The following is a 15,335-nucleotide window of genomic DNA, read 5'->3' on the forward strand; positions in this document are numbered from 1 at the left end:
ACTCTTAAGGATTTTTTTTCACGCAGCTATTTTAGCAATCCTTCGCCAGAAGGTTATTTTGAACTGAATACTAAATCTATCTTTTCCACCTCATTTGATGGAATTCAACAGAGACATCCAAACACGAAGTTTTTACCTCTTTCAGACCACTAATAAGTACTCTTTTTTTGTCCTTAAATAGAAATATTTAGCAAAAAGCAAGCATAATATCCAGTCAAAGAGGTTTTGAGCAAGAGCTTCTGTTGTTATTATACTTTACTTCCCCAGTGTAGTTCATCTTCTGGAAAAAAAGACATACGTCATAAAGTGAATGATCCCAGTTTACTAACCCCAATTTGTATTTCAGTATGAATTATTACTCTGTGGTTTTGCATCAGTGTTTACTACCATTCTATACTTTTGTCATAAGTTATAGAAGAAACCCCAAAATGTATAATTGGATAGTTGATATAGAATTAAATCACTCAATATTTGTGGCATAGTCATTGTTTGCTAAGCAATATGCTCAGTGCTCTAGCGAGTTGCCCACCTGACCCTGACTGCCCTCAAAGAAACTGTGAAGCAGGTCCTCTACTTCAGTTATTTTGTGTGTGTTTTTTCCTAGATGGCTGACAAAATATACAAAGCTCAGTTAGAAAACAAAGATCTACAAGAGAAACTGCAGACTCTTAACAGACAATATAAGATTGTCTTACAGGAGGAAGATAAAGTTCTTTTCCAAAAAAGGAGAATACAAGAAGAGTATGTTTCTATTTCTGATCCATACATGAGTCAACATGCTGTAGTTATGGGGTGCTTTCCTTGCTGTCAAAGTGGTAACCCTCCACCTGAACTTATCCTAGCTTTAAAACCTATTGACACATAGATAAAGTACTTTCCGTTACAGGTGCGTTCCTATCCATTTGTGGAAATGTGAATAAAACCATAACCTTCCTATTATTCTTTCTGCAAGTTATAGACAAACAAACAAACAAACCACTTTTTATAAAATGCTTACATCTTGTTTAATCCCATTGAAATAGGTATTTTGATCCCCATTTTTTGGGTGGGGAAATTGAGGCTCATTAACAGATAAAGTTTCTTTTCAAGGTCACACCCCTGGGAAGAGGTAGAGCCAGTATTCAAAATTGGCCCTAACTGGTTTGGCTCAGTGGATAGAGCATCAGCCCACAGACCCAAGGGTTCCCGGCTTGATTCTGGTCAAGGGCATATGCCTTGGTTGTGGGTTTGATCCCCAGTAGGGGGCGTGCAGGAGGCAGCTGATTGATGTTTCTCTCTCATTGATGTTTCTAACTCTCTCTCTCTCTGTAAAATCAATAAAATATATATCAAAATTGGTCTGATCGACCCCTTTACCTTTCACAAAAGAATATGGCAGAATTAATAAATGTAGTAGGAGAGACACACACATTCAGAGGGATAAAGTACTATACAGCTGTTCTTATTGTTTTATGGTTTCTATTATAATTAGTGCTCTTTTCATAGATTGGGAATTTTCATAACTTTAGATTTAGCCACCACTTGCAGAAAGACTGTTTCTATTTTTATTGATTCATTGGAAAAATTTATTAGGTCGATAGTTTATGAACTGAATTTTCCAAACTACTTTTGAAATTTTTGTGATGGCATATTTTCTCATTCAGAGGATTTAAAAATGATTATTTAAACCTTTAAAATATGATATCTCTGTTTTTTTTTTTATGGTAGAAATAACAAACAACTGAGATTTATTTCTGATAAAGAAAACTTCCTGTCACAAAGAAAAGTAGACATCAAAAATATGGAAGAAGGACTTGTCACACTTTCTGAACTTCATCGGTATGTTTGTTGCCTTTGGAATTTTTAATCTTCATTCCTCTCTGCATTTTTAAAAAAATAGTAACAACAAATATATATCAATTTCTAATCTCCTGCAAAAAAAGAGGTTTGTAATTTGGTCTCTTTGTTTTTCAATCCTGAACAGTCATTGTCATTGAATCTTTCATTGAAAGGACAGACAGGTTCTAAGTTCTATTCAAGTTGCTGAGCATGAGGAGTGGATGAGTTAGGGGTCTAGTGAGAATGTGCCCAAATGTTATTACAGCACTGACCCCCCATGATGTTCATTTCTATCATTCTAAATCACTTTAATTGCTATTTTAATTTTTCTGATTAAAAAGTAATGCCTATACCTGATTTTAAAATTCAAATAAAGAAATTTGTAACTTCAAGAGTAAGTTTCCTAAATCTCTCCACAGAAATAATTACTGTTAACAGTTTGCTATACATACCTTCTAATATCTATATATATAAAAGCCTAAGCGACCGAATGACCGAACAACCGGTCAACCAGTTGCTATGATGCACACTGACCACCAGGCGACAGATGCTGAATGCAAGAGCTGCCCCCTGGTGGTCAGTGCGCTCCCACAGCCGGAGCACTGCTCAGCCAGAAGCAGGGTTCACGGCAGCGCAAGCCTCTCCCACATCCATAGCAGTGCTACCGAGTGGCAGCAGCGGCAGGCGCAGCAGGGCTGGGCTGAGCAGGAGCGGCACCTGGCCCTGGCTCAGGCTCCTCCCTGGCCACCTGCGGGGATATGGGGATCATGCCAAATCTGGCAGCCCAACATCCCCCAGGGGTCCCAGATTGATAGAGGGCGCAGGCCAGGCCCAGGGATCACACCGGTGCATGAATCCGTGCACCGAGCCTCTAGTATATTTATATTTATCTATACATAATATGTACATATTAGAGGGGCCCCTCGGCCTGGCCTGTGCCCTCTCTCAATCCAGGACCTCTCAGGGGATGTTGGAGAGTTGGTTTTGCCTGATCCCCACAGGCCAGGCTGAGGGGCCCCACCAGTGCATGAATCTGTGCACCAGGCCTCTAGTATGCATATAAGATCTTTGGTTAATGTCTTCCTGCCCTCCCTCCACCCCCCTTCCCTCTGAGATTCATCAGTCTGTTCCGTGTTTCCATGCCTGAGCATTGAGTATCTGCCCCCTGGTGGTGATTGCGCATCATAACTACCAGCCTGTCGGCCGGTCGCTTAGGCTTTTATATGTATAGAATAGAGGCCTGGTGCGCAAAATTTGTGCATGGGTAGGGTCCCTAGGCCTGGCCGGATATCAGGGCCAATCTGTGGGGAAACTGGCAGGCAATCGGGGACCCCTGCTCACACCCACCTTGGCTGGCCTGGCACCACCTGCTTGCTGGCCCCACCCCCCCGCTGCCAGTCAGGGTCTGTGAGCTGGGGGCAGCTCCTGCCTTGAGTGTCTGCCCCCGGGTGGTCAGTGCACATCATAGCAACTGGTCATTCTGCTGGTCATTCCGCCATTTGGTCGATTTGCATGTTAGGGTTTTATATAGCTAGATATGTGCATATCTATTTATTTACCTAAAACGTGGGTTGTGGTCTTTTGTAATTGGATTTTTCCCACTTAAAATTATAACTGGGTAACTTACACAATGTTATATGTCAGTTATCTACACTATTGAAAGAGAAACATGCAAATTAACCATCACTCTGCTACACCCACCAGCCAATCAGGAGTGAGTATGCAAATTAACCCAGCAAATATGGTGGCGGCCACGGAGCTGGAGTGAGCAGGAGGCTTCAGTTGCCCCTGGCAATGGAGGAAGCCAAGCTTTCTGCCCGCCCTGGCTGGCCCTGGCCTCCGCTCAAGGCTACAAAGTTTCAATTATAGAAGATAAATAAATCCCAGATACTTGCTTCCAGCTGGCCCTGGCCTCCGCTCAAGGAGGTGCTGAAAAAAAAAGAAAAAAAGCCCCTTACCCAGGCTGGCCACTCGCCCATGGGGTGAGGGTCCCTGCTGGGGGGCTTGGCCAGCCTGCAAACAGCCATCAGCCCCTACCCAGGCTGGCCAGGCACCCCAGTGGGGACCCCCACCCTGAAGGGGGTGTGACCAGCCTGAAAATGGCTCTCAGCCCCTCACCCAGACTGGCCAGGCACCCCAGTGGGATCCCCCCTGCCGCACCCTGAAGGGGCTGTGGCCAGCCTACAAATAGCCCTCAGCCCCTCACTCAGGCTGGCCAAGCTTCCCCAGTGGGGACCCTCACCCCATGGGGACATGGCCGGCCTGCAATCCACCACAGGCCCCTCACCCAGGCCGCCCCATGCCCCAAGGGAACCCACACCTGATCTGGGACACCCTTCAGGGCAAAACAGCCAGCCCCCACCTGTGCACCAGGCCTCTATCTATACTAATAAAAGGGTAATATGCTAATTAGACTGGGAGACCTTCCAGGAGACCTTCCGACGTTCTTCTGGACAAAGCCATGGTGTCAGGGCTGAGGTAGAGGCGGTTAGAGGCCAAGAGGTGAGGGCAGTTGTGGTGATTAGGCCAGGATGGGATGGCAGTTGTGGGTGATCAGACCGGTGGGGGGTGGGGGCGTTGGGGGTGATCAGGCTGGCGGGACAGGGGGGAGTTGGGGGTGAGCAGACCAGCAGGGGGGCCAGTTGGGGGCGAGCAGGCCGTCAGTGCGGGTCAGTTGGGGGTGATCAGGACAGTGCAGGGAGGGGAAGTTTGGAGTGAGCAGGCCAGCAGCGAGTCAGTTGGGGGCGAGCAGGCCAGTGGGGAGGAAAGGTGGGGGCAAGCAGGCCAGCAGGGGGTGCAGTTGGGGGCGAGCACACTGGCATGAGGGGCAGTTGGGGGCGAGCACACTAGCATGGGGGCAGTTGGGGGTGATCAGGTTGGTGGGGGGTGGCATTTGGGGCAAGCAGGCCGGCAGGCAGAGTAGTTAGGGGCAATCGGGCAGGCAGGCAGGTGAGCAGTTAGGAGCCAGCAGTCCCAGATTGCGAGAGGGATGTCTGACTGTCGGTTTAGGCCTGATCCCTGTAAACCGGCAGTCGGACATCCTTCCAGGGGTCCCAGATTGGAGAGGGTGCAGGCCAGGCTGAGGGACACCCACCCCCCCATACACGAATTTCATGCACTGGGCCTCTAGTATCTCAATAAAGCTGGAAAAATTATATCTGAGAGAATGAAAAAAACATGGTTGGTGAAAGTTATGGGAATTCTTTGCACTGATTTTGTCACTTACCTGTTGAGTTTAAAGTTATTTCAAAATAAAAGGAAAAAATCATATATACAGGACCTCTTTCCTCATTCTTTTCTCTAACTGCATAGTATTTCTTCTGCAGATTATACTGTATTAAATAAAATACTATTTAACTAATACTTTGTTGATGGACATTTGTGTTTTTTTTTCTGTTTCCTGTATTACTAACAATTTTCAAAGTTAACATATCTCTGTCCACCTATGTGACTATTTCTTTTTTTAAATTTTTTATTGTTTAATGTATTACATAAGTCTCCTTTTCCCCCCATTGACCTCTCCTTGGTTGCCCCCAACCCCCAGCACATGCCCTCACCACCACCACCACCCCCCCCCACCCCATCTGTGTCCATTGGTTATGCTCATATGCATTCATACAAGTCCTTTGTTTGATCTCTTATCCCCTCACCCCCTGCCTTCCCTCATAGGTTGGACAGTCTGTTTGATGCTTCTATGACGCTGGTTCTATTTTTGTTCATCAGTTTATGTTGTTCATTATATTCCACAAATGAGAGAGATCATGTGATATTTATCTTTCTCTGACTAGCTTATTTCGCTTAGCATAATGCTCTCCAGTTCTATCCATGCTGTTGCAAATGGTAAGAATCCCTTCTTTTTTTACATCAGCGTAGTATTTCATTGTGTAGATGTACCACAGTTTTCTAATCCACTCATCTGCTGATGGCATTTAGGCTGTTTCTAAATCTTAGCTGTGGTGAATTAGCTATGAACATAGGGGTGCATATATCCTTTCTAATTGGTGTTTCTGTTTTCTTGGGATATATTCCTAGAAGTGGGATTACTGGGTCAAATGGCAGTTCCATTTTTAATTATTTGAGGAAACACCTTACGTTTTCCACAGTGGCTGCACCAGTCTGCATTCCCACCAGCAGTGCACAAGGGTTCCTTTTTCTCCCCATCCTCTCCAGCACTTGTCATTTGTTGATGATAGCCATTCTGACAGGTGTGAGATGATACCTCATTTTCGTTTTGATTTGCATCTTTTGGATGATTAGTGACTTTGAGCATGTTTTCATATGTCTCTTGGTCTTCTATATGTCCTCTTTCAAAAAGTGTCTATTTAGGTCCTTTGCCCATTTTTTTATTGGATTGTTTATCTTCCTTTTATTAAGTTGTATGAGTTCCTTATAAATATTGGAGATTAAACCCTTACCGGAGATAACATTGGCAAATATGTTCTCCAATGCAGTGGGCTTTCTTGTTGTTTTGTTGATGGTTTCTTTTGCGGTGCAGAAGCTTTGTCCCATTTGTTTATTTTCTCCTTAGTTTCCATTGCCCTGGGAGCTGTATCGGTAAGTTTTTTTGTTTTTTTTTTTAATATATTTTATTGATTTTTTACAGAGAGGAAGGGAGAGGGATAGAGAGCTAGAAACATCGATGAGAGAGAAACATCGATCAGCTGCCTCCTGCACACTCCCCACTAGGGATGTGCCTGCAACCAAGGTACATGCCCTTGACCGGAATCGAACCTGGGACCCTTGAGTCCGCAGGCCAACGCTCTATCCACTGAGCCAAACCGGTTAGGGCTGTATCGGTAAGTTTTGCTATGACAAATGTCTGCTATTTTGCTGCCTTTGTCTTCTTCTAAGATTTTTATGGTTTTCTGTCTTACATTTAAGTCCTTTGTCCACTTTGAGTTTATATTTGTGTATGGTATAAGTTGGTGATCTAGTTTCATTTTTTTGTATGCATCCGTCCAATTTTTCTACCACCATTTACTGAAGAGACTGTCTTGACTCCATTGTATGCTCTTGCCTCCTTTGTCAAATATTAATTGAGCATAATGGCTTGGGTTGATTTCTGGGTTCTCTGTTCCATTCGTCTATATGTCTGTTCTTGTGCCAGTACCAAGCAGTTTTGAGAACAGTGGCTTTGTAATATAGCTTGATATCTATTATTTTGATCCCTCCAACTTTGTTCTTCTTTCTCAAGATTGCTGCAGCTATTCAGGGTCTTTTTTTATTCCAGATGAATTTTTGGAGAGTTTGTTCAATGTCTTTGAAGTATGCTGTTGGTATTTTAATGAGGATTGCATTGACTCTATAGATTACTTTGGGTAGTATGGACATTTTAATGATGCTGATTCTACCAATTCATGAACATGGTATATTCTTCCATTTGTTTATATCTTCTTCTATCTCTTTTTTTCAGCATGACTAGTTCTTTATAATGAGTCCAAAAGTTGAATTCCTGGATCAAAGAGGGTTGTATATTTTTTATTTTTATAATTATTATGAAAATGCCCTATGCAAATATTTTATCATTTTACATTCACTAACACTGGGCATAAAGCAACTTATACTGTCGTTGGGCACAAGATCAAGTCTAACACACAGGCAATAACTAATGAATGGTATATAACTGAAGAATAGTGTGAATTATTAAGAAACAATCAGAGAAGAGTGAAGGAAAGTAATGTCAAGGAGTTCTTCTTTGTTATATAAAGATTTAAAACTGTAGGCTTTTAAAAGCAAATCAGATTTTGCTGTTTGCTTATCAAATGGGGGAATAATATCGCCATTCATAGGGAGATAAATAACTTGAATATAGGATACTGAAGAGACAAACTTACAGAAAACTAAGATGGGTAGTGATGAAAATTTGACACATATCAACAGAAATGTAGAGCAAGGCAGGAAGTGTAGCTTTTTGGTTGCATGTCCATATATTGTTAAATCATATTTTAAACATTATTTTCCGTCATGTGAGCCTCAGAAAGGAAACTATAAATTCTTCACTATAAAGAGCAGGAAAATAGAACCAGGTTGATTGAGGTTTTATGTTCCTCATGAATAATGCAAATTTACAATGAATTATTGTGTCATCATTACTCTGATCACCAGGAAGCTCAGAGCCAAATACTGGCATCCATTAAGGATTTTTTTCAATTACTGTTGCTTTATTTTAAACTAGTCAACCCCTTTTGGGATTAAATTAAATATGTAAATAAATAAAATCAATTATGTTGGGGCAAATTATAAAGAACCAGGGGATGATATTACATTTATTTAGGTAAGAAATTGATTTCAAATAGAGAAAAAAACCACACACAGACATGAGCTCAGTGTGTTTATAGTTTATTTAACAGTATTTCATATTCTAAGTTGCATTTGTCAATATTTCTGTCTTATAAAAAGTTATAAAGTCTCATTTTACTTATGTGGCCTTCAGCTCATCACTGTGCATGATGAAGCACTTAGGGAATACAGGGAATGAAAATAATAAAGGCTTCTGATGTCTATGTTAGAGCCCTCACATATTTATCCATTTGAGATTCACCAGAAAAATCTTCCATCCTTAATTACTACTTACCCCTAGTTCAAGCATTTCTATTGACTTTCTGAATTAAACATTGAGGCAAATCGTAACTCAATCTAGAATTCAGAGATCCTCACCAATTTGTTGACTGTTAACTCCTCCTACATCACAGTGCTGTTTCCCTTCAGGTCCTCTGTGGGCAGCGAGTCTGCCTTCGTCACAGGGATCCCCACTTGCTGTTCCTTCCCTAGTGTCCTTACAAGCAGTGAGGTCCTTTCCTTGGTGGGATCGCTCCTCCGTTCTGGCAATCCACCTGTCTCCTCCTTTTAAACAGGAATCTCCAATAATCTTTCTCCAGCTGCATCCCCAGAGTCAGTTCTCTCTCCTTGGACATCCACCTCGATACTTGCAAAGTCAGTGTGTGCTTGCACAGAACTTTAGTTATCTTTCTATTATTCTACAACTAAATTCTGCAGTTGTTTCACAAGGTTTGTTTCGTGTCCCAATTAGGCAATAACCTTACTGCGCATAAGGTTTATACATAAATTTTTATATATTCTAACAGCTCCTATAAATAAATGCCAATCCAATATATTTTTCATGTTTTTAGAGCAACACAGGAAGTCTATCGGAAACACATAAAAATCCTGAATGAAAACATGGAAAGAGAAACTCAGAGATGGTAAAAAAAAAAAACAAAAAAAAAAACAAGTTCCTTTGTGTATGTTATTTAGTATCTGAATGAACAGTGTCCCAAAGTAGGGAGGAAATCAAAGTACTTGTTGGTTGCTAGAATACAAGAAATTGATTTTCTTAAGCTAAATTGTGTGAGTTCCGGATCTACATGTGTGTATATAAATGTGTGCACGCACATTTTTTGGCTCTGACCACAACCAAAGTTTTCCATTTCAATTGAGTAAAGTCACGAAATAGTAAAAGTAAAATTGCCAAGATTTGTGTAATGCCTTTTGCACATCCAGGCCTCGTGGGGACAGCAGGGGATGTGCAGGGACAGGGGAGAGTGGTGGGAGTACAGGCTCTGCAGAGGGGCGACACTGATTGCTCTACCTCTAACTCGCTCTGGGATCACAGCTCAGTGATTTCATAATCTCTCTGCTCCCATCCCTGTAAAGGGGGGATGATAGTAATGCCGCCTCGTCATGGTAAATGAGATGACCCGTGTAAAGTATTTGGATCAGCACCTGGCACCTAGGAAGCACTTGGGAAAACATAACTCTATTTTTTTATTATTGTTGTTGTCATTGGTAGTAATATGATGTATAAGACTCGAATGGCACATTTTGGCTCCCAATTATGTAGCTTTTTTATGTTGTGGTGGAGGGAAATTTGAGAACCTAGAAGCTTGAAATCCCTCGTTAGCACTTTGGGTCATTTAGGTACTTCCATTACTATACTGCCTGGGACTCTCCTTTCTTCCACTGCCCCCGAACCTTTTCCATTTCTCTCCTCACTGAAAGGAGGCAGGCTGCCAAGTGTGGCTTGTCCACTGTCCTATCCGATGGGCCCACAGAGCTTCTTACTTTGAAGCAACGAGCAGATCCGGCATTGAGGCAGTCAACAGTCTGTCTTATTTTTTTAGCTAATGTGCAGTCTGCATCACCAGTAGCACAGTTTTGTGTGATCAGAGAATTTGTTTTCATCTTTTCAGTAGACTGTTATGTCCATTTAATGGTGACATAAAATGGTCCCAATCTTTTTGTTCTAATCTCTAGTGTTCTAACTCAGTGGAAAGTAGCTTGTTTGTCGAAAAGACATGCACGTTGGCTACTCAAGATGAGAGATGAATTACAAGCTATTATGGATCAAATCAGGGCCGCAGAAGCTCGACGCAATCAGTTAATAGAAGAGGTAAGGGAGCACAACAGACTTAGTCTCCTATAGTGCATATCAGTAATTGTCCTTCAATATTAAGTTTAACGAAAAGGTATTTTCCTTTTGGCTGACTTCAAGCTTAGGGTGAACTATGTAATTTTCCTAAGAAATATATCCATTTGCTGTGTATTGACTATAGGAATTTAGCAAACGAAGTGGCAATTTTCTCCTGTGATCAGAAACTTGATTGTTTTTCAGGAATTTATTTATAAAATAAAGAGCTCAAACATTACTTATTTAACTTCCATATTTACCCTCTGCCCACCCTCCATTGTTCACTGATCCCATTCTCCATTTCCTCATGTCATTTATAAATATCTGGTGAAGAAATTAATCTCTGAAGGGGGGAAAAAACCTTTTCAGTGGTTACTGAGAAGTAATGACCTGAAATCAGAGCCAAATCTCATGCAAAGAGATATTCATTTACCTGGCTGTTGGGAAAAATCAAAGGATGGCTGCTACTAGACAAATGACAAATCTTTTTTCCCTTAATTAGACCAGTTTTAGAGAAAAAGAGATCACTGCAAATTTGACAGAGATTGAAAAAGTTACATTAGATTTAAAACAAACAGAGACGGAATTTATCATCAAGGAAAAAAAGTTAATTCAAGAATTGAACAAGTATGAGGTAAATTTTATTTTACATTTAAGAATGATTGCAGAGGGCTGTGCGCGGGGAGAGGGGTATATGTTCCATGCTCCTCTAATTAGTTAAATATCAAACAAATCTTTTAGTGTGAAGAAAGCTACATTTCATTCTGAATCTTTCTTCTTTTCCTACAAAGGAAATAGAGCAACCAGAAATATTTTTGTACTGACTTGGGAACTGCCAAGAGCTGACCTGGGGTGGACTAGGGTGTGGATGCTGGGGGAGGTGGGTAAAAGGGGGCCGAAAGTACCCAGGGCACCCAGAAACAACACAAACTACGCCTTCTCAAGGTGACGGCATGACCTTGAAAGGCCAGGGTGTGTTCCTTGGGGCCCGCCATTGGTAGAGAAGTGGAGGAGCGAAGAGATGGTGGTAGGAGCCTTCCTGACTTGATTTGGTTCGAAGAGGGAAAGAGGCCCAGCAACTCCAAACAGTTTGTATTTGAAGGCAGCAGTCCTTTGCTGTAGCAATGGCGTAGGGAGCCCTTACATTTCAAAGTTCAGATCTGACCCTAGTCCAAGCCCATCTCCCCCCAACCCCCCCCCCTCACCGCCACCAGGTACCCATTCCCCGCCACCTCATCCAGAAGCCTCTGCAGATATCCAATCCAGGAAGAGCCACTTCTAATAGGAGTGACAGGCAAGAAGCAGGCACGCCTTCCACACAAAAATGCTGTGAGGAAAACAAACGAAAGGCGCAGCAAAGCGTCCCTGCAAATGAAGAGCACGCAGAAGAGTGACGCTGCCACCAATGAACACTGGGATCCAACGTTCTTTCCTGAATTAAAAAATGTAACTTCGGGCGGGGGGTGTGTGTGTGCAGGAAAGTCAGCAATTCGGGGGCACAGGCACTCGGGCAGAGATGTCAGAGGGCTGACCTGGCCTAGGAAGAGGTGACATGGCAGCCGGCACAAGGCCGGGAGCAGATGGCAGAGGGTGCGGCACAGAATGACAGAACCAGAGGGCACAGGGTGGGAGCGGTGGGGGGGAGCACTTCTCTGTTGGTGGTACCACATCTGGGTGCTGGGTATTCTTCCGGATGCTAACAGAAAACAAAAAAACAGCAGAGCCTGGCCTTTCAAACGCCCAGGGCGGGGAGTTTGAAAAGAAACAAGATAAACAAACAGAACATGTGGCATATTCGATGGTGATGAATGCTACAGAGAAAAAGAAAGCAGGGACATGGGCTGGAGTGTGTGCTGTTTTGAATGGGGTTGTCAGAGGGCCCAGCCCTGCAGGCGTGAGGGGGCGTGCCGTGGAGAAGTCTGTGGGAGGCGGTGCCAGGCAGAGGCATGTTGAGCATGAAGGTCTGAGGCAGGACTGTCCTACCTGAGGTACAGAAAGGGACAGGTGGCTGGAGCAGAGATGGGGAGAGTGCAGACAATAGGAATGAATGAATACATTCACACACCTCCTTATCCCCGCCCCCCCCCCCCCCCCACTATTCTTCTGTAGAGAACATAATACAGATAACACACTATTGAAATTTTCTCCTGATTCTGCACTGTGACATTTTTAAATCATGGTGTTTTGTGTGTGTGTGTGTGTGTGTGTGTGTTTCTTTCTATATTTATTTATAAGGATTTTAATGGCAATTTAGAAGGGGACATAGGCTGGTGTATCACTGTGTTAATTAGGGTGTGAGCAAGCTGCTTGTATCAAAGAGATGCCAAAGCACAGTGAACATATGCAAGGTGTGTTGTAAAGGGTTAGCAAGCCTCTCTCTATTGAGAAGTTGACTTTGGCCTAACTTGTCTTCCTGCCTGGAAGCCTGATATAAAGGGGCACCGTCAGCTGTAGGATCAGGTAGCACAGCTTGTGTAGAAAAGCCCCCTGGTTGGTGTGCGGCATCTTCACTGGGAGACTTCACTGGTGGGAAATCATGACATTGGGCTTTCCTGGGTTTGGTGCCTCGTTTAAGTGGGCAGGTCCCTTGCGGGGACCTAGAAGGTATGCCCAAGAGATGCTGGCCCTATCTGAACCTGGCGCTATAGTACCCACCTGTGCTGGTCTCTTGCATCTGAGTTTATCTCTTTGGTGGGGTCAAAGGGCACTGGCCTCCGCTCACCTGTGTTTTAGGGCGCCTCCTGCTGGGGAAGCATGTCTACTGCTGCCTTGCTGGCACTCAGGGATTTCTTCAAGTTACATGCAGATACAACTTGGCTAAAAATACAAATGGAAGTTTTTCAGAGTAAACTGGGTCAAGTATGGCCTATTCAAATCTTAAGAGCCTGCATATCTAGTTGAGAAGACCCACTGGTCTGGTCATTACAGCAGGAGAGACTGTTCTTTCTCTTTCTCGGTAGAGGCTAAAGGAGAGCAATCCAGGCGGGAGGGGCAGGTCCACCTGCTCAGCGTGTAGCTAACACCTGTGGGTCCAGGTGGCGGCTTCCATTCTCATCCTCTCCAGCCAGGGGAGGGAGGAAGGCGCCAAGGGGGCACGTACCCCTTCTGGCTGCAGGGGCGAGGCCCAGAAGTGGCCCGAGCCACTTCTGCTCACATACTCGTTGGTCACACCCACCTGCAAGGAAAACAGAGAAACCCCTGTAGCTGGCAGCCATATGCTCTGCTGAACTCCGGAGTCCTGAGGTTCAGGACAGGAGAATGGCTAGTGAACGTCAGCTGGCCGCCTCTGCCTTCGTAGCCATTTTAAAACCCATCCTGACTTTCTAAAACAATTACTCCATTTGAAACGAAACAAAGCCTGAGTTTGAATATGTAAGCAGGCAAATTCATGCTTTGCTTTGGGCATTTTGTACTCATTTGCTGTAGAACAAGCATATCAAACTCAAAGGCTAACATGGCCAAATAAACAAGGTTTAAGTTTATGTGGGCCGCAAAAAAAACAAAAGCTTCAATTTTCATAGAAATGTAGTTTTATTTCTATAGAGACACGCTGAATACAAAGGGCTGAGATAAATGAGTAATTGTTAACATAAAATAATAGAACATTTTAATAAAAATTAATATTTTTTCTTGAACATTAACTTACCAGACACTGAATAACTGCACACATTAATAAGCGTAATGCAAATAAACCTATTTTTCTTGTTCTCTGAAAGTGAAATATTTCCTGTTGCGCACACCAAACAAGTCAGTCCAAGACTAACGACGTGGCCATCGGCTGCTAAAATATTCACTGCTAGTATTAGTGGAGATAAGTGGTGCACCTGCACATAGGGTGTGTAAGGGAAATGAATGCAACACGATTATAGTAATCAGTTATTAGGGAATGTTGTAGTTCGTTGGCTGGGCTGCTGCAAAAATATTCACTGTGAGCCGCATGGGGCCTGTGGGCTGCGAGTTTGACATGCTTGCTGTAGAAGTATATCCAATTATTGCTACGCCCCTCCCATTTCTTATTTACATGCACATTTCTTAGAACTTGTGTATCATCTGTCCTGCTGCCTGTTTGCTTGTTTTTGTTTTTTTCCCCCATAAAATATGGTCCACTAAGAGAAATTCCTCAAATGATTTGGGAGTATACACATGGTAACAGCAGAATTGTAGCAATAGAGCTGTAGAACTGAGAGGATCTTTGGAAAGCCATTGACTCTCGTCATCTTAGTTTATAGGTGAGTCAGCCAGCAAATATTATTAAAATATCTAAGATGTGCCAGATACCTTGCTATGCACCTTAGGACAGGAGAAGACCAAGAGAGAACTCTATCCCTCAAATAACTTATAAATTAATTACTCTCGACTGTTATGTCAGTTCTCTGAAATCATGCCTCACAATCAGCTTTACTTTCTTTAAAGCGAAGATTTGTTAAGGAAATGGAAAGTACCAAAAAAAAGGAAGATGAACTAGTCACATGTCTTCCCAAACTTCACGGGACAGAAGAAGAATATAAGAGCAAAAACAAAAGGTTTCAAGAGCTGGGTCGTATTATCGTAGGTATGTATGAAGCACTAAGTAATTGGCCTTAAGCCCAGGTAAGGATTTCACCATTGTCTTCTGACAGGCGGTTTACCCACCAAAGCAAGGTTGAATTTCCTTCACCTTTCCTCATCACCTTTAACTCCAGTCTCTGGGGTTTGGTGGTGGTGTTTTTTTTTTTTTCTTTTTTCTTTTTTTTTTCTTATCTACGAATTTCCTCTCCTTTATAACACAAAATCTTACTGTTGCTGTTGTCAAATTTTTCCTTTTCTTTTTTAAAGATTGTTCAAAATTAAGAATTAGTAGCAACTATTTTATGTGGTTTCTTCCTGCAGTTGGTAAAAGGTAGAACCAACTTCTTTATCTACTACCACGTGGAGATTTTTTTCCTGTTTCTTAACATGAATTCGCAAATTATATTGTTTCCAGCTACGATTTTAGCCTTAGGAGTCGGACACAGGTGTGGTTTTTGTTGTAAGCCATAGTATTTGACTTTTAAAACCAGGTTCCTTTCTTATTTTGATGAATTTTTTTTTAAGCCAGAGAACATTGTGGGTAGTTATTTTCTCTCTTTAT

At 42.7% G+C, this 15,335-nt stretch overlaps 1 protein-coding gene across 1 annotated transcript in view; it reads left to right on the plus strand.

The window, feature by feature from the left end:
* Positions 1 to 15,335, plus strand: part of CCDC175 (coiled-coil domain containing 175) — a gene marked incomplete at its 5' end in the record, with an annotated part of 59,157 nt that overhangs the window by 28,830 nt on the left and 14,992 nt on the right. The window contains 5 exon segments of the mRNA XM_080687811.1: positions 605 to 741; positions 1,708 to 1,818; positions 14,639 to 14,687; positions 14,691 to 14,693; positions 14,696 to 14,777. Coding sequence (XP_080543937.1) covers positions 605 to 741; positions 1,708 to 1,818; positions 14,639 to 14,687; positions 14,691 to 14,693; positions 14,696 to 14,777 — 382 coding nt within the window.

Source organism: Plecotus auritus, assembly GCF_963455305.1.
Source record: "Plecotus auritus genome assembly, chromosome: 1".
NCBI classification, from domain to species: domain Eukaryota; kingdom Metazoa; phylum Chordata; class Mammalia; order Chiroptera; family Vespertilionidae; genus Plecotus; species Plecotus auritus.